This window comes from Neophocaena asiaeorientalis, unplaced genomic scaffold (genome assembly GCF_003031525.2).
Source record: "Neophocaena asiaeorientalis asiaeorientalis breed wild unplaced genomic scaffold, Neophocaena_asiaeorientalis_V1.1 scaffold879, whole genome shotgun sequence".
In the NCBI taxonomy this organism is placed as follows: Eukaryota; Metazoa; Chordata; class Mammalia; order Artiodactyla; family Phocoenidae; genus Neophocaena; species Neophocaena asiaeorientalis.
In genome coordinates, this window is record NW_020175527.1 from 611,723 (window position 1) to 633,230 (window position 21,508).

At 36.5% G+C, this 21,508-nt stretch overlaps 1 protein-coding gene across 1 annotated transcript in view; it reads right to left on the reverse strand.

Moving 5' to 3' along the window:
• The window catches only part of ETFA (electron transfer flavoprotein subunit alpha), an 84,753-nt gene that overhangs the window by 56,796 nt on the left and 6,449 nt on the right, over window positions 1-21,508 (reverse strand). Inside the window, exons 2-8 of the mRNA XM_024768985.1 lie at window positions 14,024-14,170; window positions 11,704-11,785; window positions 11,528-11,610; window positions 6,816-6,915; window positions 5,613-5,723; window positions 4,868-4,969; window positions 3,626-3,694 (exon numbers count right to left, since the gene is read on the reverse strand). Coding sequence (XP_024624753.1) covers window positions 3,626-3,694; window positions 4,868-4,969; window positions 5,613-5,723; window positions 6,816-6,915; window positions 11,528-11,610; window positions 11,704-11,785; window positions 14,024-14,170 — 694 coding nt within the window. The remainder of the gene's footprint in view (window positions 1-3,625; window positions 3,695-4,867; window positions 4,970-5,612; window positions 5,724-6,815; window positions 6,916-11,527; window positions 11,611-11,703; window positions 11,786-14,023; window positions 14,171-21,508) is intronic.

The window sequence follows — 21,508 nt, forward strand, 5'->3', positions numbered from 1 at the left end:
TTCTATTTCTAAAAACTTTTTTATTAAGATATAACACACATACAGAAAAGCACACAAATCACAAATGTGCTACTGCTCAATGGCTGATCATAAGTGAATACAACCAGGTAACTACTACCTAGGACCATTCTTTTAAACCCACTCCAATCAGGTTTTCGCCCCCACTACCCACCACCCCCATTACTAAAACTGCTCAAAGTCACGAATGACTTCTAAGTGTCTGAATCAATTAGTCACCTTTCAGTCCTCACCTTCCTTGACCTTCCGTCCTTGCAGCATTTGACATAGGTCATCACTCTTTCCCTTACTGAAACACTTCATTTGGATTCCAAAACATCATACTCTCTATCCTGATTTTCCTGCCTTACTTACCCATTCCTTTTGGTCTTCGTTCTCCCCTTCTCCCCTACCTCTTAATCTTGCAGAGTCTAAGGCTTAGTCCTGGGACCTCTTCTATATCTACACTCAGTTAGTTCCCTTGGTGAGTTCATCTGGTCTCATGGCTTCAAATGCCAAATAAACGCAACTGATTTCCAAATTTCTATCTCCAGCCCAAACTTCTGAACTCCACATTCCTATACCGATTGCTTAATTGACATCTCTATTAGGATGTCTATTATTAGACATCTCAAAACTTAGTACAGTCATTCCTCAGTATCCGCAGGGGACTGGTTTCAGGAACCCCGCCCCACAAGGGTACTGAAATCCAAGGATGCTCAAATCCCTTATGTACAATAAAATGGCATATATTTGCATATAACCTACGTATACAGGCATACCTCAGAGATATCGCTGGTTCGGTTCCAAACCACCACAGTAAAGCAAGTTACATGGATTTTTTTGCATATAAAGGTTATGTTTATACTATACTGTAGTCTATTAAATGTACAATAGCATTATGTCTAACAAAATAATGTACGTACCTTAATTTACAAATACTTTATTGCTAAAAAATGTTAATCATCATCTGAGCCTTCAGCAAGTCACAGTCTTTTTGCAATAGTAACATCAAAGGTCACTGATCACATATCATAACAAATATAACAGTAATGAAAAGGTTTGAAATATTGCGAGAATTATCAAAATGTGACACAAGAGACATTAAGTGATCAAATGCTGTTGGGAAAATGGCACCAATAGGCTTGCTCAAAGCAGGGTTGCCACAAACCTTCAATTTGTAAAAAATGTAATATCTGCGAAGTGCAATGCCTATACTTTAAATCATCTCTAAATTACTTATAATACTGAATAATGTAAATGCTATGTAAATAATTATAAATACAATGTAAATGTTATATAAACAGCTACCAGTGCAAGGCAAATTCATATTGTTTTTGGAACTTTCTGGAATTTCTTCCCCCCCGAATATTTTTTTTTTTTTTTTGCGGTACGTGGGCCTCTCACTGTTGTGGCCTCTCCCATTGTGGAGCACAGGCTCCGGACGCGCAGGCTCAGCAGCCATGGCTCACGGGCCCAGCCGCTCCGCGGCATGTGGGATCCTCCCGAACCAGAGCACGAACCCGTGTCCCCTGCATCGGCAGGCGGACTCTTAACCACTGCGCCACCAGGGAAGCCCCCGCCCCAAATATTTTTGATCCATGGTTGGCTGAATCCATGGATGCAGAACCTGCACATATGGTGGCCTGAATGCATGCCCAAAACTGAACTGCTGGTCTATCCTTGGAAACTGTGCCACCTGGGGTATTCCCCATCTCAGCTAATGGCAACTCCATCCTACCAGCTGCCAGATAAAAACTTTTCCTCATAATCTATATTTAGTCTATCAGGAAATCCCAATGGTTCTACCTTCAAATATATATCCCAAAACTCTTTCTCCCCACATCTACAGCTACTAACCTGGTCCAAACCATGAGCATCTCTCACTGAATGACTGAAACAGTCTTCTAATTGATCTCCCTGTTACTGGACTTATCACCCTATAGTCTATTCTCAAAACTGTAGCCAGACTGATGCTTTTAATATGTGTCAGATCATGCAACTCTTTTGCTCAATCGTTCCCCATTTTACTCAGAGAAAACCAATCTCCTTACGAAGGCCTACAAGCCCTATGTGATCTGGTCTATTACTTCCAATCTTATCTCTTACCACTCTCCCTTTCTGCACTTTTCATTCCAGCCACACTGGACTGCTTGTTATTCATCATGGAGGCCAGACACCTTCCTGCCTTAGCAAAAAGCCCTTTGCACTTTACTGGTCCCTCTACCTGAAACACTCTCTCTCAGATTTCCTCATGGCTTGCTTCCTTACCTTCTTCAAACCTTTATTCGGATGTCTCCTCATTAAGGCATACTCTGACCAGCTTATTTAAACCTGCAATCCTCCCCCTCCAATCCTCCTCCTTCTCCTTTTCCTGTTCTATTATCTTCATAGCATTTACTACCCTCTAACACACTATATTATTTACTAATTTATTGTGCTTACTGTCTGTAGTAGGCAGAAAAATGGCCTCTCCAAAGATATAGTCACTTTCTAATACCCAGAACCTGTGAATATTACCTGTATGACAGCAGATAGGATAAAAAATTAAGGATCTTGGGAGAAGGCACTTATCCTGAATTATCTAGGTAGGTTCTAAATGTCATCACAGTATCCTTGTAAGAAGGACACAGAAGGAGATATGAAACAGATACAGAGAGAAGAAAGTAATATGAGGACAGAGGCAGAAACTGGAGTGATGCGGCCATAAGCCCAGGGATGCCAAGGCAGCCTCTGGTAACTGGAAACAAACAGATTCACCCCCAGAGGGAGTGTGGCTCTGCCAACACCTTGATGTCAACACACCTGTGGCCTCTAGAGCTGTGAGAGAATAATTTCACTTATTTTGTTCATTGCTTTCGCTTAGCTCCTAAAATAGTGCCTGCCAAATGGCGGACACTTGATAAATATTTGTTCAGTGAATGAATGAATGAATGAAATATCCTCAGTCAAATACCACCATCTGATTATAAAGAGTCAATATCCTGTCTTTATTCAGACAAAACATAACTGTTTCTATGGGTACACATATTAGGTAATATAAAAGCACAGGAAAAGCTTAGAAAGTTATACACAAAAGTCTCAAAAGGGGGAGAACAAAACAGATATTTTTATAAAAAGAAGAACATATTCATGTAATGGTTGTATAATTAAAAACTAAAATATTTTTAGTTTTCTGATTTTTCAAAACACATCATTCCATCCTCAATATACTTTTAATAACAAGATGTCTCTTCCCTATAAATTTAAAAAATAATGTTAAATGTTAGTTTCTACTTGTATGAGAGATTTATGTTAGACCACCAATAAAGGGAAAAATAAGGCATTCCTGAATCTGAAGTAGGCGATGAAGCTGACATTTAATTTTTTTTTAATGGAAAAAACGACTAAAATGGGGCAAATGTTAAGTGTGTCATATAAATAATAAAAAAGAACATAGATAACCTCTCTTCACTGAACACTACACCATGTACTTGAAGACAAGAAAAACTGTTTCAGAGAGAAAAGCTGAAAACCAGAGAAAGCAAAAAATCTGCAGCTTTGAATGACTTATATACAAAAGAAATAATGAAGAAAAAATATTTCCAACGAAATGGGAACATTTTTCTACTAAGGAAAGTAACTTTACCTGCAGCATGTAGTTGATCTGCCAAATCGTACAACAATTTAAAGTTCTCTCCACTCTTCAAACCCCGACCTCATTTAAAAAGATGAAAAAAAAAATTGAGCAAATATAAACTCCATTCCATAAAAATTTTGAACTTCGTATACATGAGTGAATCTTCATATTACACAACTGCCATCTCCTCTATAAAGCCTTTCCTGAGTTCTCCCATGATACTCCTGTACTTCTCCTATAAAGCATTCAACACTACTGTAATTAACTAATTGGTTAACTAATGGTATAATCAGTCTTTAAAATCAGTCTTCCCCACTAGAAGAAAAACTCTTTCAATACAAGATCCTTACCTATCTTGGTCACTGCTATATTTAGCAATACTTAGCTGAACAACTGAAAGAAGTTATTATTTTCATGGAAGTCATTCCACTAGCCTTTCAACCCCTTAACAGCAAGAACAATCTGCCTTTTCCTCTGTTTCTTCAGCACTTTGCAATGGGCCTGGCAGAGAACATATACCCTATAAACATTTCTTAAAAAAATAAGTGAATAAACTAGTCAGATATACCTTTTTTGAAATATTAAATTATTTCCTCTCAATGCTACTTGCAATAGGAGGCTGTATGGAAGCTTAATTATTTCATTTGATGTTTAGTTTGGGAAGATTTTTAAATCACAGCAGTTATTTTTTTAAAAGCCAGCAGGCTATAAAATGTGGGCCTTTTTGTTTGTTTCTTGGTCTTTTTTTTTTTTAAGTAAGAAACATGACATACAAAAAGAAGCAAGTCTTGTGCAATATTAACAGCTTTGATACTAAATGTGAAAAAACTTTCAATGAGTTATCCATAGAGACCTGGACTGCACTGGAGGTCTTTCAAAGTAGAGTGAAAGGTGGGAATCACACAACACAGCCCTGAGATTCCAACCAGTTCTTTCTGTGATTTCAGAAGTCAACCGTACTCTTCTGAATAACACAGAAGTCAGTCAAAAAGACAAAGCTATGGAGTTGAGAGATTTGTACCATGCTCCCCCTGGTGCCAATGACATAGATTTGAAACAGAAAGTCCAAACTGTGTATTAAACTCATGATTTCATTTTCCTAATCGGTAAAATGGGACTAATATTCGCAACTTACCTACTTCTTACATTTGAAAAAACACCTGTGCTCCTCTAAAATGAGTACTAATAAAAGCAAAGTATTTTAAGTTTACATCATTTTTTAAAATTAATAAATTACAATATTCCACTTACCACCAGATACCACCACTTTGGCACCTGTTAGCTCTGGTCGATCGCTTTTTGTTAATTTCTGGTCAAGCCATTCTGATATCCCCACTGGGGAAGCACTTGACGCTGCATATATTGATACATATAACAAAACACAGAGCATGAATTCAAGTTCTACAGTAAAAAATAAGTTTTTAAGAGAAATACACAAAGAATTCCAGGAAATTTAACTTTGTTAGTTACTGTGAATTTTTTATGCCACTAATTTCATTCTCTCTGATTTTATGAAAGACAACTAGATTCCAGCCTTCACCTCATTAGCTCATTGAGAAGTCATTTAACTCTCTGAGTCTAGCTATAAAACTGGAATAAGCCTCTCTCTATGGGGTTCAACAAGATACTGCATATGTTAAAGTATAACACCTTCCATAAGTTTACTATTATTACATTATTCCATTATATTGAATCTCTATTATAACAGGCAACAGTGAGAGGGGAGTAAAAAATCTTTACATCAACATAACGGATTAATCTTAATGCACCCCCCTCTCTCCTACCCTTTTGATGTACACCAAAGCAAATATCTGAGGACCAAAAATGATATAAATATTTCTTATTTTTGTATAAACTTGGGAATAATATTTAGATTGAGCTCTCAAACACTCTGCATTAGAAATTTAACTAGAAGCCTTCTCTTATTCTAATATAATCTCTGCGCTAAAAACTAAAAAACTGAAATAAATACAAACAAATTCAAAGGAACACTCACCCTTTTCTGAGCTGGCACTGCCTCCACTTGTTGCTGCAGCTTCAAAAGATGTTCCTCGGACAGAAAACACCTTCACTTTCTCATCACACTTCACTGTACATAAAGCATTTCCTGTAATAAACATTTATTTTTAAGAAACCACCAAGAAAGGCAAAAAACCTCCCAAATATTCATTTGAGGTTCAGAATTTACTTCACAAAGAGAAGTAAGAACTGTAGACCAGTTACTTGTTTTCTGCCTTTACTAAGTATAGGATAAAGGACTACACACTGAAGAAACATATCAGTGGCTCTCTGTATAACCTTGGATGTCTTTAAAAATAGAACAAGTGCTGACCTGCGTGGAAGAAACAAACTGGAAAAGGCAGTCACACTAATCAGGTACACTCTTCCTAAAAGGAATATAAACAAAAGCTTCCTTCTCCAAAAACAACATAATCAGTAACTCAACAACATGAGCTGCAACAGCTTAATAAGAACGAAGCTACTATGCCTTGCTAAGGGAGGAAAATAAGTGAAAACATGATCAGGCATAAAGGACAGGAAGTGTGATGCATCAAGACTTTTAAAGGATTTGAAACATTTCTTATGGATCAGCAATCACGTTAAGAGTGACCTAAACTATGACCAAATATTTTCCTTTAAACACTACTAACGATGAAAGATCTGATTTGAGAATTGCCCGTTTATACTGAAACACACAACTTCGATCAGAAAGAACAAGGAGTTCACTGCCTTCTCCAGCCCCACTAGAGAGCAGCATGCTTACCAAAAGATCAACTAAAGAGATACCAAAATGAATATCGTAATGCAGATGGAAATGAAGTAGAAGCAGCAAAGAAGACTGAAAATACTACTTTACAATAAAGATGTTAAAAAAAAAAGAAAATATTACTTAAAAAAAATAGAAAATTTTCTTTTCCAGGTGCCACTTACAAAATATACTAAATAGTAAATCTAATTTTTATTGATCACTGGAAAAATCTCACTCTGTACACTGAATGATCAGGAAGGAAAGAAGTGTGTTCCAGATTTACCAGAGAGAATGTCATGTCATGGTCCAGCAGCAATTCTAAGACTAAGATTTTCCTCAGAAATCTTTAAGATGGTCCATATTTCAAAATCCTACCTTCAAGATTAATCTCTGCTTTTAAAGTTTTCAAAAATTTAACATACTGATTAATTACTTTCCTTGGGTACTCACCTGCATAAATGGTTCTCACAAATGTGTCAGGTGATTTGATTGCAATGATGTCAGAAATAGGGGCAACATCAAGTTTGGCTGCTATTCTGGGCAAAAGGTTCTAAAAGCAAAATAAGTAGTGAGTTACACACATACATGCTGATGGATGGCTATAAAGTATAAGCAATAACATTCTCTAAATGGAAATTCTGTAGAAATTTTAATTTGAATACTTTATATCTCACATGCATCTTTAGACATACCACAATTTCAAGCACAACTTTTTGGATAGTCTTTGAGCATAAGTAAGAGTCGATGATTACTCTAACTACATTAAGAGTTTTATAGCAATAAATTACCTTAACTCAGTATGCTGAATTATGAGATACGATATTTGCTTTAATGATCATCATTTATGAAGTGTGACAGTTATAGACTACTGAATTTAGATAATATAGAAAAATATTTAGAGTAGTAGTAAAATTCTCAAATACTGAGAAAGAACATACTTGTATATGTTTATTTAATGTACATGAAACAAAAAATTTCAAAGCAGACATTTTCACCTTTTTAAAAAGTGATGTTGCATTTAAAAAGACCAAAACTAACCTAAGTGTCCATCAATAGGGGATAGGTTTATAAATTATAGTTCATCCATATAATTTTAAAAAATGAGAAAAGTAAAGCACAATGCCTCTCTCTCTCTCTCTCTCTCTCTATATATATATATATATATATATACACACACACACACACACACACACACACACACACATATATATCTCAACAAAAATTAATGTACGTACTTTTCCTTGTATATGCATATAACATCTTTGGAATAGATACATGTGGTAACTTTGCTCCCACTAGCAGGGACCATTGGGCAAGCCACAATATTCCCAGGCCTTAGTTACTTCACCTCACAAAGAGAGGAAGAGAATCTCTATGCTTCTACTCTAAATTTCTCTGACTCTCAGGCTCTAAAACAGAATCAGTTAGTGAAGAATGAATATCCATGCTTTCTAGACTCAGAGGTTCTCTTAGATGATGACACCAACTAAGTGTAATTTTAAAAGTGAAGTGTTGCTTTGATCACATAAATAGAAAAGGTGAATTGTACACTACTTTCTACAGAGAGCTTACTCCATGGCATCTCCTAAACTCAGTACATGATACTACCTCTAGCAGGCAAACTTTCATTATGACAGTACTCAAGTTCCTCTCCTCACTCCATCCCCAAACTCTCTCTGTTCCTCTAAGAATTCTCTCAGGATTATCCTCTAATCACTCCTTTATTCTTCATCCTCTTGCACGCATGTACAATTAAACTATTTAATTGGCACTAACGTGTATTTTGTTTTAAAATACTTTTTAATGTACATACTATATGACCCTCAACTAAATTTATAAAGCACCCTGAGAACAGAGGTTGTGTGTCTTCTGCTTCTTGTGTCTCTGCCCCGTATCTAATAAGCAGTTCTACATAAATCGATGCTAACAAGTGTTAAAAGCCTGAATCAAATTTCCTCCTGTTGCATCTGAAAATCTATAAAGATTTTCTAATTTTCAATCTATTGCTACCTATGTTATATAGTAATCCCCTTTCAACCATGATAAAAGAGCTACTGAAAAGTACTGTAGTTTATAAATCCACAATTAGAAAAAATTAAGATTTCATAGGAAATAAAGGGCTTGGGAAAATAATTAAAATTCCATTAAACATAGCTCTAACTTGATAAATAAGAGGTTTAGAAGACACGTGTTTTTAAAAACAAACCAAATTTGTCAGCATTTAAAGCTTACTTCAGTAAGTAACTCTTTTTCCTGAGCCACCTTCTTTAAATTGTTCAGGAAATACTGCTGGAATATTGTTACCTGGCTGAGCAGATTCTCTTACAAATTTTATGATATGGAGACTGTGCTTCTTTTTAAAGTTTTAGAACTTTCTAAACTTGAAATTTAATATATTTTGTACTTCTGTTATACCTTGTTTCATTTTAGCACTTCTTGAAAAAAAATTTACCACAGTACTTAAAGGCACATGTTTTTCCAGGTCTGATCTTCTGTCTGAATGTCCTGAGAGGATGGATGGTAAACAGATCTATTTCTACACTATCCAACAGGCTCAACCACATGGTTTCAGGGAAGGAGAGGCAATAACTAACACAGTTTTCTTTTGATGCACAAAAAGATGACAGATTTTTAAACTCTAGCATACCAGTACAAAGGTGTGGTATCTTGAAAACACAATTGGTGAAGAACTGTTATACAGCCAATTGTTTAGCTTAATCTGATGGACTCTTCCTCATTCCAAATCCATTCAGAGGCTGCAGCAACAGCTACTATTATGTGACCTTTGTTCTCAAAACTCCCATATGTCACAACATAGCAATCAAGGCTAGAGTATTAAAATCTAGCTAATCAGATACAACAAACACCCCTTCTTGGTTTAACAATCTTTTAGGTAAACTGTCATCACAGAAACTCAGACTCACGAAATTGTTTAAATCACCCAACACAGAACCAAACTCTCAGAGATAGAATGGTCCATAAAGATCTTTTAGTTCAATGCTCATGTACAACAATCCAAAGTACAGGAGCTGGATGTCAAGCTCTGACTTAATCATTTCCAAGGGAAGTGAAACCTGCCATAGAAAAAACCCATTCCATTTTAACATTTCTAGTTGGTAGATCATAGACATCACTTGGCCAAACCGCATCATTTTACATATCAGAAAACAAGATTTCAGGAAGGTAAATGACTAGCCCAGAGTCATATATCATATATATAGAACCATCTTACTTAGCAATTACCAAACCCCACACAAAAATGGGAAAACTTACGATAGTCTGCAATGTGACAACCTAATTGTTGTCACACTGTTACTAGTAAAAGAACAATTATTCATTAAACTCATGTATTTACATTGTAGATTACAAATTCTGTTATTGCCTAGAAATTCTACTAATCTTAAAAGAAAAAATTTAATGAATTCAAAGTGATAATTCTGAGCTTAAAAACAAACTAGAGCAATTCACATGGGTGACAGTGCAAGAGCCCTACATGTTTGCAGTGATTCACGTCTAGAAGCAATATTGCACTACATATAAATATTCACAAACTCTATTCATTTTGCAAGAAAAGAGATCAATCTATTGGGAACTCACTGCTATTACCACTAGACATGGTTAGCTGATGAAAGAGCTTATATCTTATTCCCCAAACTCAAATTTAAAAATCAATTACAATTGTGAATGTAAAGGAAAAAAAGTCAAATCAAGACAATTCAAAGAAGAAATTTAAATGACTGATAACTATATGAAAAAATATTTGATCTCACTATCAATCAGAGAAATGCAAAATTGTTAAAGATATAATTTTTCACACATCAGATTGGGGGGAAATGTTAAAATGTACAATAGCAAGTGTTGGCAAGCTATGCAACTGGTGGAGTGCAAACTGAGGCATCCTTTCATGAGAGCAATTTAGCAATATACATCAAAATTTTAAAAGCACGTAGTCTTGACCCAGCTATTTCACTTCTAGAACTCTGTTCTAAATAAATACCAGCCCATGTATACAAAGGTATATACAAGGACGTTTCTTCACAGCAAAGTTTATAAATACAAAAAATTAGAAACAACCTAACTGTCCATCCTTGGCTAACTATGAAATATTATGCAGCCATTTAAAAAATGAGATAGACACATTACGAGCAAATATTTTCAAGATATACTCTTAAGCGAAAACCACCAGTCACAAAACAATTCATGCTATACTATCACATTCTAGAAGTAAAAAAAAAAAAAAAAAAAGTACATTTATTATAATTTGAAAATCCACAGGAAAAGGCTTAAAAGAATGTACAACTGTTAACACCAGTACTTTGGAAGAGGGAAGAGAGCTGGGAATAAGAAAGGAGAATTGTGATACCTTGCTCTGCATACTGCTTTACTGTATGCATCTTTTATAATAAGAATGTATTTGTGTACAACTTAATTTACCATCTTTAAAGGTAAAAATAAAAGCTACAAGCTGCAGCTTATTAAGAATGGGATAAAAGAAAAGGGAGCTAGAATAAAACCCATGGTCACGGGGAGAGCAAGAAAGACCCACTGACAAATTCCTTCTCTTGGGCTCCCCCTACATTCCCCCTCCCTTTTTTTTAAACTTCATGCAGACCACGACCCATCTCATAGCACATTCTTTCTTCAGACATATCACAATGCACATGATCAGATTACACCTTTCTCTACCCTAAGGATGTCTTCAGCCACCACACAGCCCTTCCCAAATCCCCCAAGTAGATAAATTTGGCCTTTCTAAATATCCATCAGTCACCCAAACAAAGCCATCTCTTATGATGGGTTACTAATACAAATGACATTCACACAATAAGAAAGTTCAACATTGTTTTTAAAGAAAAATGATTTTTTTTTAAATAGGGTTTTCTCCATAACAAAATCTGAAAATCTGGAAGAGGCATTCTAATAAATTATGACGAAATCTTGAAAGAACAGAGTTGTCTCTGTGACAAAATGGAAAGCCTGGAGATAGCATTTTCACAGAAATTATAACAAAATCTTGAAAGAATACATTTTAGCAAAACTATCACATTAATTCTGAAAGCCAGGATTAGCTATCTAAACAAAGTCTGTTGTACATTTTCAGCACAATGAAATCTAATGCTTCCAAGTAGTGACATCAGATTCCACAGTCTCAATCTTCTCACCTTTCCAAAGGCAGATGCTCCAGCGCAGATGTGTGTGTAATTAAACTGCTTCTGAGTTGCCAAAATCAATGGTGTCAGTTCCTCTGAGAATTAAACACATTTGATAAACACATTTCATAGTATTTTATTTATTTCATAAATTCATAAACTTATTTATTTCTACTGGAAAAACTCACCTGGAAGGAGGCCTTTGTACACATCATGCTGAGCCACCAGAACTTTTGCTACACCTGTTACTTTGCAGAGATCTTGTGCCACCTATGAATAAAAGAGTTTTCAATTATCCATCTAACAGAAAGATACTGATAGATCCACCACTACAATAATCAACAGAGCATAAAATCTTAATGGCCAACTGTAAAAACTGTTCTTATGGGAAAAAGGACTATTTGGGAATTTAAAAAATTATTTAACAAAGAAAATCTTAAGCCAATTGATCTTACTGTCCACTGACCTTAAACAAAAATTCCTGCCTTGAAAAAGAGAAGTACTAATTGATAAACCAAAATCAACACAGCTGTCTACTCAAATTTTGTTGTACATTGTGCTCTTTCCTTTCACTCAGTGCAAATGTAAATTCATCATTTTAGAAATGGTGGAAATGAAGCAACAGTTAGATTCTTTCACAATAACAACACAGCCAATACACTTCAGACTCAGGGTTCCTAGAGCTAAAGAACAGGAGTTAACCACATGGTATACAGACTACTGCACTTTATCTGGCAATAATAATTTCTGCTGATTTTAAAATTAGTGAGTGAATCTGGGCAATTAAGAAAATCTTATATAACAGTCCCCTGTGAACCACTGAGTTCCTACTCACTGACATATATTTATCTATGATGAAGCAAAATATTTTGTATTTGAAATCCTCATTTCTTCTGTTTAGAATCAGGATGGGGTTCTGGGAAAGCTTTTTGACCACTCAGACTTCCTGTATACAGAAGGCAATTAGAATTCCTTCTTTTAAATCTCTTTAATTACAGCATAACTAGTTTCTGCTTTAGGAGAAACATGGTAATCATATTATGGTCTACTGTCTTCTTGTTTACCTCCATGCTGATTCACTGAGGTGTAGGCATAAAATGCTGGGCCTCCTGTCCCCTCCCTTGATGGAGGGTAAGATTGTAACAATATTCACTGAAGAAAGAATGCAGTGCAAAAGCACCTCTTCTGAATCAAGTGTTCACTGAAAGACAATCTTGTACTATCAAAACCATCTTTTTAAAAAAAAAAAACAAAAACCAGCAAAAACTTCAGGCACTACACAGAAGAGTCACTTGCTGTTTATGATAGCTACAGAAAACAATATAAAACTGAAATACGCCTAGGCTATTAACAGAGTCTCTATATACAGGTACTGATTGTTTTTCTTTAAGATTAAAATGTGACACGACAATAAAATTGTAACTGAAGAAAAGATGATTTGTTTTGATCTTTCTCAAAATAATGTAAATAAAATAGCATCAAATATTTTTAAGTCATATTAGAATAATTATTTTAAATCACAGCAAAATAAATAATCAAATCCAGAACTAGTATATCTGAAAGTAGGGCAACCAAAAAGATAGCTTAGCTATATCATCATACACTGTGGTTAATAACTATATAAGATTCAACAAGTGTTAGCAGGATTTTGGTAAAGAAATCCACATAACCGCAAACCTGCTTGAATACATTCTTTTAAGATACCAATTTCACATAAGAATATGGACAGAAGCAACACTAACATTCTGAACCTGCATTATATCACATGCTCTGCAACAATGCCATTTAATAAAAAATAAATTAAATCCTCTAAAAAGAAACATGCTCTATTAGGGATTTCTTCCTCTGAGGTCCAAGCCCCCAGCTATACAACTGGCAACTCCTGTATAGTGAGAGGGAACGGGCGGCTCAAGCTGGGTAAGCTTAATTGAAGCACAATTTCAACTACACTACAGCCCAGAGGTACAGACTCTGCATACCACATTAGAGCTCCTTTCCAGGGGGTTAGTTTACAATGCTGTCACTGTCTTATTTCAACAACAACCAAAATGAAGAACACCTTTTAGTAGCAGCTATAGTTTAGAAAGCATAACACTTACATTTGAATTCTTACACCAATTAAAAATTAACACGCATGATACTTTTTCCAGATTTTCCACTTACAGGAATTAAAAGCAATTAGCAAGCATATTCATCAATACAAAAAAGGGATCAGCTATTAACCTCTAAGGGGACTCAAATATTATCACTCTACTTGGTACCTGATGGTACATGATGGTGCCAGTGGAACTAAATTAAGTATTCTACCTCATTTCAAAAGATAAAATGCCTGGTGAGCAAACCTTTTAGTTCCTTTTTTCACACGTAGTAACGGTTGTGACATTCAGCATTTAATGAGGATCAGAGACCAGTTTGGGTTACAGTCCTCAGCATAATTCTCTGTCTCCATCTTTCCCTGTCTCTTGATGGAGATTATATTTGCTATGGTTGACCTTAAAAATTTCTCACCTTGTCACATTTGGTTCCAGCTACTAAACAGGACACTTCACCTCCAAGACGACTGGCTGCAGTGATGGTATTTAATGTAATGGGTGCTAGGGTATCATTTGCATGCTCAGCTATTACCAGAGTACTCTGAAATCGTAGCAATGAGGCCTAAAAAGAGAAAGAAAAAAAGAATGTTGTAATACAAACTTTATTTTTACTCTAATTGGTAAGCATGTGTGCTTTAAAGAAAACTGTATGCAATATTCAGTTTTATAAGTGTATTTATAAAATACTTGCTCGGGAGCAAAAATTTGGGCTGTGTCTATCACTCTATTACTGATAGTCTTACCTAATAAAAACAGAGAATACAAATTAGTATTCTACTGTTAGAAAAAAAATTTTATTATTTCCAAGCAACTTTCCCACTAATCCATGTTCAATAACAAACTGATAAATGTATCTAAATTTAAAATCCTTAGAACACATTAACTATCAAACTAGGAATCAACTACTACCAATTACATTCACTTGCAGCAACACTGCTAAACAGTACAGTGTATCTAGAAATAATGATTATGAAATCAATTACTAAAGTTCTGTTGCTTCAGGCAAAATGAATACCAAAATAACTGATAATGTAAATCTGCCTTTAAAATACAATACTACACAGCAATTTTGCTAAAGTTTCAATTGTTCAAATATGCTTCCAACTTCAAAAAAGAAGCTTTTGGACAGTATCTTGGAACCAACTGATAACCATCCATAGCTACTGTGGACTATCAAGAGACCACCAATAGTTCATGGTCATCTGAAATAATTTCAAACACCAGAAACACAAAGATGAACAAGAATGGTCCCTGCACTCAAAGTTTTCAAGAGAAATTAAGACTTGTTCACATACAATTATAAGTTTTCAATTAATGAAGAGAGCCAAAATGTTGGCAGCTGCCGATCATGAAGCAGAGAATCAAAAGGAAGAATGGAAGGAAGTTTAGGTATTCCTATCATGTGAAAGGATAAGGAAGCATACCACAGGCACGAGGAAAGGAGAAAAATTTGGGAACTATCCTTGTGGAAAACGGCAATGAGAAATGAGAAAAAGGGGCACTGATGATCAAATGTCATGGTTCTGTGGCTTTAAATTCAGCAATAATCTTCAGATCTGGAGTTGGAGTGAACAAAGCAGAGTATAAAATGTACCCAGAGCTTAAAATTTACAAAGAGGGTATGAATGAAGGGAAGCCAGGTACATACAGGACTATAATGCTGGTTGCACAACTAAATTGACAAAATACATATTTTTTTGTTTACTCTATTGTGTGTATCAATTGCTATATTCTTCACCTTTTTATTAATATATGAGCATATCAGTTCAACTAGTTTCCATAATCATTTGGGTTATTAGTAATTTTTTATTATTATAAACAATGCAGAGACGAGCATCCTCATAGCCAAAGCTCTGCACTTATCCTCAACAGATTAGAGTTCCTTTTAGTCCAGTAAGACCTTTTTGGCTGAAACTTAGCCAAGTTACTCTACCTGCTCTACTTCCACGGATGACTAAGTCAGATTCTGTGCAACCTTCAACAAAATAGGCCCTTCTTCCTCTAAGCCTCCTACTTCTACCACTGCAACCCCTTCCTTCTCCTCAGCCCCCTAAAGCCCCTCTATCCTTGATGAACCTAATCCCAGAGCTGGGGGCCAGAGACTCCAAGGCAAGCCTTCAGGGGCAGAAATGCTTCCAGAGCCACAGAATGAGGATGGAAAGAGGAAGAGGACAGCACTGAAGAATATGCCAGAGGAAGAAATTGCTGCATTGTGTATCAATGGATAGCATTTCTTGTCTTTTTCCCTCCCTTTCTGTTCACTCAAAGGGAGCAAGAAAAGGGGAGAAAATGAGACTTTTGTTTTTGCCAAATCAAGTCGCTGTTTGTATAACTTTTCCTTCTTTACGATAAAAAAAAATTGCCTTCTCACGAGAGGTGAAATTCTTTATGGTTAAGGTTAGAAATCTTTATGCACGTCTTAAGATTCTCTTCTTATGACAAATTCCTAGGAGTGTTAGATCAAGAGATAGACACATTTTCAAGGCTTTTAATACAGATTGATGCAAACTGTTCTCCAGAAAAGTTGTAGCAATTCACAACAATTCACAATTCCTGGGATGGCATGAAAGTTCTTAGAAGACAAACACCATGCCTGTTCACTTTTGTATCCCCATAGTCTAGAACAATATTGTTTCCAATATACATCTGTAGAATTATACGGTACTTCTTTTTTAATCAGAAGAGCACAATATCTTGTAAAGAACTTTGTAATTAGGACCCAATGGCATAATTTATGATTTAAATCACATTTCACAAGAATTGCCAGTAACAAACTATTTATCACCAATATATATCAGACACCATATTTTTGATTATGCTTCACACATCATTTGCCATAAAAATTATGAGCTTTTCATCACCATTTAAAGAATAAATCCAAGATTTGGTGGCAAAAGGCCCATATTTGCTATAAATTATAGTTCTAACATAAGATAAATTAGGTAGTGTCCTAAGGAATTGTCAAGCCTTTTAGAACTTCCAAGGGATCACTGCATATTCTTTCGAAAAGACTATTCAAAATTAAATTTATAAGAATAAACAACAAAAGAATATACATAAGAAACTACTCAGTCCGTCTATCTGATCAATCTTTACTAAGTACTACATATATCATAAGGCACTCCATATTACTTTATCAATTGACTCCTTTATAGTTTTTTTAATACTACACTTTCTTCTAATTCAATGTTCCATCTTCTATTTCTCAGATACCACCTAAAGAGAAGCTGCAGCATCTAAACATGGTTATGTAGCTTAATTCAGCAATAACAGCTGTGTGTAGCCTACAGCAGAAAAAACTGGTCTGTGACCTTTAAAATGTTATTCCTCACTCCAGAGCCCAGTTTCTTCATCTTCAAATTGAAGGAGACAAACTAGATCAATGGTTTCCAGACTATACTCCATCCAGGGAGGCACCTCAGGAACGACCGCATAGAATAAAGTGAGAACCAGGCAGGTAGGGCTGCCAGAATGGTCCCCAGCTTTGCTTTAACCAAATTAACCAAACTAATATTATAGAGCCCTGTACTAAGATAAAATTGTATTTAAAATTCAAGAAACCTCTATGATGTAGGTACCATTATTATCCTGAGTTTACAGATGAGGGAATTGGAGCTTAGTGGCTACATAGCTAAGAAACAGAGCCAGGTTAAAGTCCAGGTAGTTGGACACCAGATTTGGGGTTTTTAATTACCAGCTCTCATCAAAGCACCATCATTTTTAGCTGTTTTATATATGGGTCATTCCTGTAATGTTTCACTTAGCAAATATTCTCTTGTTTAAAAAAAAAAATAGCACTGGTCAAAAAGAAACAAAAAGATGATATCAAAGGCCTCTTTTCCAGCTCTAAAAATTCTGTAACCCTAAAATCCTATTTTAAATAGAAGTGGTATAGAATATCACAAAAGATACAAAAAATACAGGTCCCGGGCTTCCCTGGTGGCGCAGTGGTTGAGAGTCCGCCTGCCGATGCAGGGGACACAGGTTTGTGCCCCGGTCCGGGAAGATCCCACATGCCGCAGAGCGGCTGGGCCCATGAGCCACGGCCGCTGAGCCTGCGCATCCGGAGCCTGTGCTCCGCAACGGGACAGGCCACAATAGTGAGAGGCCCGCGTACCGCAAAAAAAAAAAATACAGGTCCCATTACTGAAAAGGTTTTTAAATGAAAGTCATTTCATTATCTTATGACCCATTCATTGCATCTGTAGACTTTAGGGCCCTCTCTTTTATGGGGAAAAAAGGAGCCAAATCTTAAACATCTGAAGGTAACTATTGAAATCAGTAAGATAGCTGCTCAGAAAAGAATCTCAATCTCTTCAAAACACTGCTACTTAAATTAAAATTAATTCATGCAGACCAGTGCCACCATATATTCTTGGTCATCAACCTTATCTGGGCCCTCTGCCTGGCAATGTTACTATGACATCCTTGTTGGCACTCTCACTCACTCTCCACAGCAACTATTTCCAATATCCCCTTCTGACATTTTTCAAACTGCCAACATAGTCTGCTCCTTACTCTCAGAAGAAAGCCTCACTTCTTACTTTGCAATGAAAACTGAAGCCATCAGAAGAGAACTGCTTCCCCTTCCTGATATCCAACACAGAAATTCCCACCCCTGCTCTATCACAGTAGAAGCTGCTGCAGGTCCTTCCTCCTAGATCTGATCCCTTCGTCTGGACTCTGGATTCCATCCTCTCAAATCTAGTCAAACACTTCATTCTGTAATCACCTCTCAGTAACATTTCCAACCTCTCCCACCTCTCCCTTTTCCTGGGCTCCTTCCCGTCAACTTTAAAACATGTTTGAAGCTCTCCCAATTTTAATGAAACCCAAAATTAAAAATCCATTATCCCACCTTTCACTCCAGCTAATTCCTCATCTCTCATACACACCTCAACTACTGTACTTGTATCCTGGCTTCTGCACTCACCAAAATTACCAACAAATACTTTTCATGCTTACTTCTTCTCTCAAAATGTTTGAAATTACTGACTAGTCCATTCTTACTTCCATTGCTTAATTTATAATTTATCATCTATATAAAAATGACAGATATACAGACAGAGATAGAGGTATCAAATCTCTCTCCTAAGTGCTAGACCTATATAATTAGGTTACACCTGCATATCCAATTGCTTAACTTGACTCATCAATCACTCATCAACTCAGCAAATCCAAATCTTAACTCATCTTTCCCTTGATCCTCCAGTCCCCTCCCATACTGCTTCTCTGGAGTTCTTCAGGGGATGCACCATCCCCTAACAAGTTGCCCAAACCATGATCTGAGAGTCATATCTGGGTTTTTTCCTCAACTCTCACAGCCAATCAACCACTAAAGCTGTAACAATTCTTCCTTCTAAATATAGTATCTCCTAACTCCACTCACTTCTCTCCATCTTTAATTCCACTACCTAGTGCAGGCCATTAACCCTCTCTTATTACTCTAACTGACTCCCAAACCAACTTTGCTCCCCTCCAATCCATTTCTCTCAGTGATCTTTAAATTATAAAAATCCAACGTTATTCTCCTGCTCAAACAAGTCAACTGCTTCCTGCCTCCTTAGGATATGGTAAACTAGACTCCTTAGATTGGCTTACCAGGCATTTATTCTATGGCCTGATCTACCTCCCTAGCCATATATCTTTTGCTCTATTTATAACTTACTTTCGGATACTTAAACTTGCCCTGCTCTTTCTGACCTTTAGCCTGTCCTCACATTGTTCCCTCTGACTTAAGGACCTCTTCCTCTATTACCGGATTAGCTTCCAATCACCCTTAGATTTTCTGCTTAAATGCCAACCCCTCCAAGAAACTTTAGTACAGTGCTGTGGTAAAGAGTACAGGCGCTAGAGCTCCCCTGCCTGTTCTTGTTTTTTGTTTTTGTTTTTAAATTTTCTGGCTGCACTGTGCGGCCTGCAGGATCTTAGTTCCCCAACCAATGATCAATCCTGGGTCCGGGCAGTGAAAGTGCAGAGTCTGATCCACTGGACAGCCAGGGAATTCCTGCCTGGGTTTAAATCCCACCTCCACCATTACTTCTTTGTGCCTCAGTTCCCAGATCATAAAATGTAGATGATGATAACAACAGTAATAATCTCAGAGTTGTTGGGAAGGATTAAATTAGTAATTGTAAAATAAAGCTCTTGGGATAGTTCCTGGAACATAATAAATGCTCAATAAAAGTTAGCATGAAAGCTTCCTGGATCTCCTCCAACTGGTTAACTTTCCTAGCACCAACACAGTACCCTGAATCGACTTCATTACAGCACTTGACTACACGCACCTGATTACTTTGTCTTCCCTTCTTGATTTTGAGTACAGAGGTCATGTCTGGTCTTCTTACCGCTACAGCCCCAGCTTCTACTTCAATGTCTAGCACAGAGTAGATGTCTAATAAATGAGTTGAAAATTGCTTCTAAAAACTTCTTCATCAAAAGGATAACAAGCCACAGATTGGGAGAAAATATTTGCAAAAAAAATATCTGATAAAGGACTGTTATCTAAAACACACAAAGAACTCTTAAAACTCAACAATAAGAAACAAACTGATTTAAATATGGGCAAAAGTTCTGAATAGACACCTCACCAAAGAAAATATACAGACGGTAAATAAGCACACGTAAAGATGCTCTACATCATATGTCATTAGGGAACTGCAAATTAAAACAAGAATGAGATACCACTACACATCTATTAGAATGGTGAAAATCCAAAACACTGACAACACCAAATGTTGGTGAGGATATGAAGTAATAGGAACTCTGGTGTAAATTCAAAATGGTACAGCCACTTTGGAAGACAGTTTGGCGTTTTCTCACAAAACTAAACATACTCTTGCCATACAATCCAGCAGTCACACTCTTTGGTATTTACCCAAATGAGTTGAAAACTTACACCCACACAATGGGACTTCCCTGGTGGTCCAGCAGTTAAGACTCTTCTGGACTTCCACTGGAAGGGGATGGGTTCCATCCCTGGTCAGGGAACTAAGATCCCACATGCTGTGTGGTGTGGCCAAAACAAAACTTATGTCCACAGAAAAACCTGCACACGGATATCTATGAAAGCTTTATTCGTAATTGCCAAAACTTAGTAGCAATCAAAACGTCCTTCAGGGGACTTCCCTGGTGGCACAGTGGTTAAGACTCCGCACTCCCAACACGGGGGCACAAGTTTGATCCCTAGTCAGGGAACTAGATCCCACATGCATGCCGCAACTAAAAGTTCGCATGCCACAACTAAGGAGCCCTCGAGCCACAACGAAGGAGCCCATCAGCCACAACTAAGGTCCAGTGCAACCTATTTAATTAAAAAAAAAAAAGTCCTTCAGTAGGTGAACGGATAAACTGTGGTACCACTCAGCAAATGGAGTACTAGTCAATGCTTTAAAATAAAAAAAAGAGCCATCAGACCATGAAAAGGCATGGAGGAACTGTAAATGCATATTACTAAGTGAAAGAAGACAGTCTGAAAATGCTACATACTATACGGTTTGAACAATGTGACATGCTGGAAAGGAAGAGCTATGGAGACAGGAAAAAGATCAGTAGTTGCCAGAGGTTGGCAGGGAAAGGGAAGAGCACAGAGGATTTTAGGGCAATTAAACTATTTTGTATACTATAACAGTGGATACTTATCACCGTACATTTGTCAAAACCCACAGAATGTATAACACCAAGAGTGAACACTAACGTAAACTATGGATTTTGGATGATAATGATGTGTCACTGTAGGTTTTTCAATTGTAACAAATGTACCACTCTGGTGCAGGACGTTGATAGTGAGGGAGGGAAGAAGGGGTAATATGGGAATGCTCTGTACTTTCTGCTCAATTTTGCTATGAACCTAAAACTGCTCCAAAAAATAAAGTCTATTTTTAACAAATCTTCTGTTGCT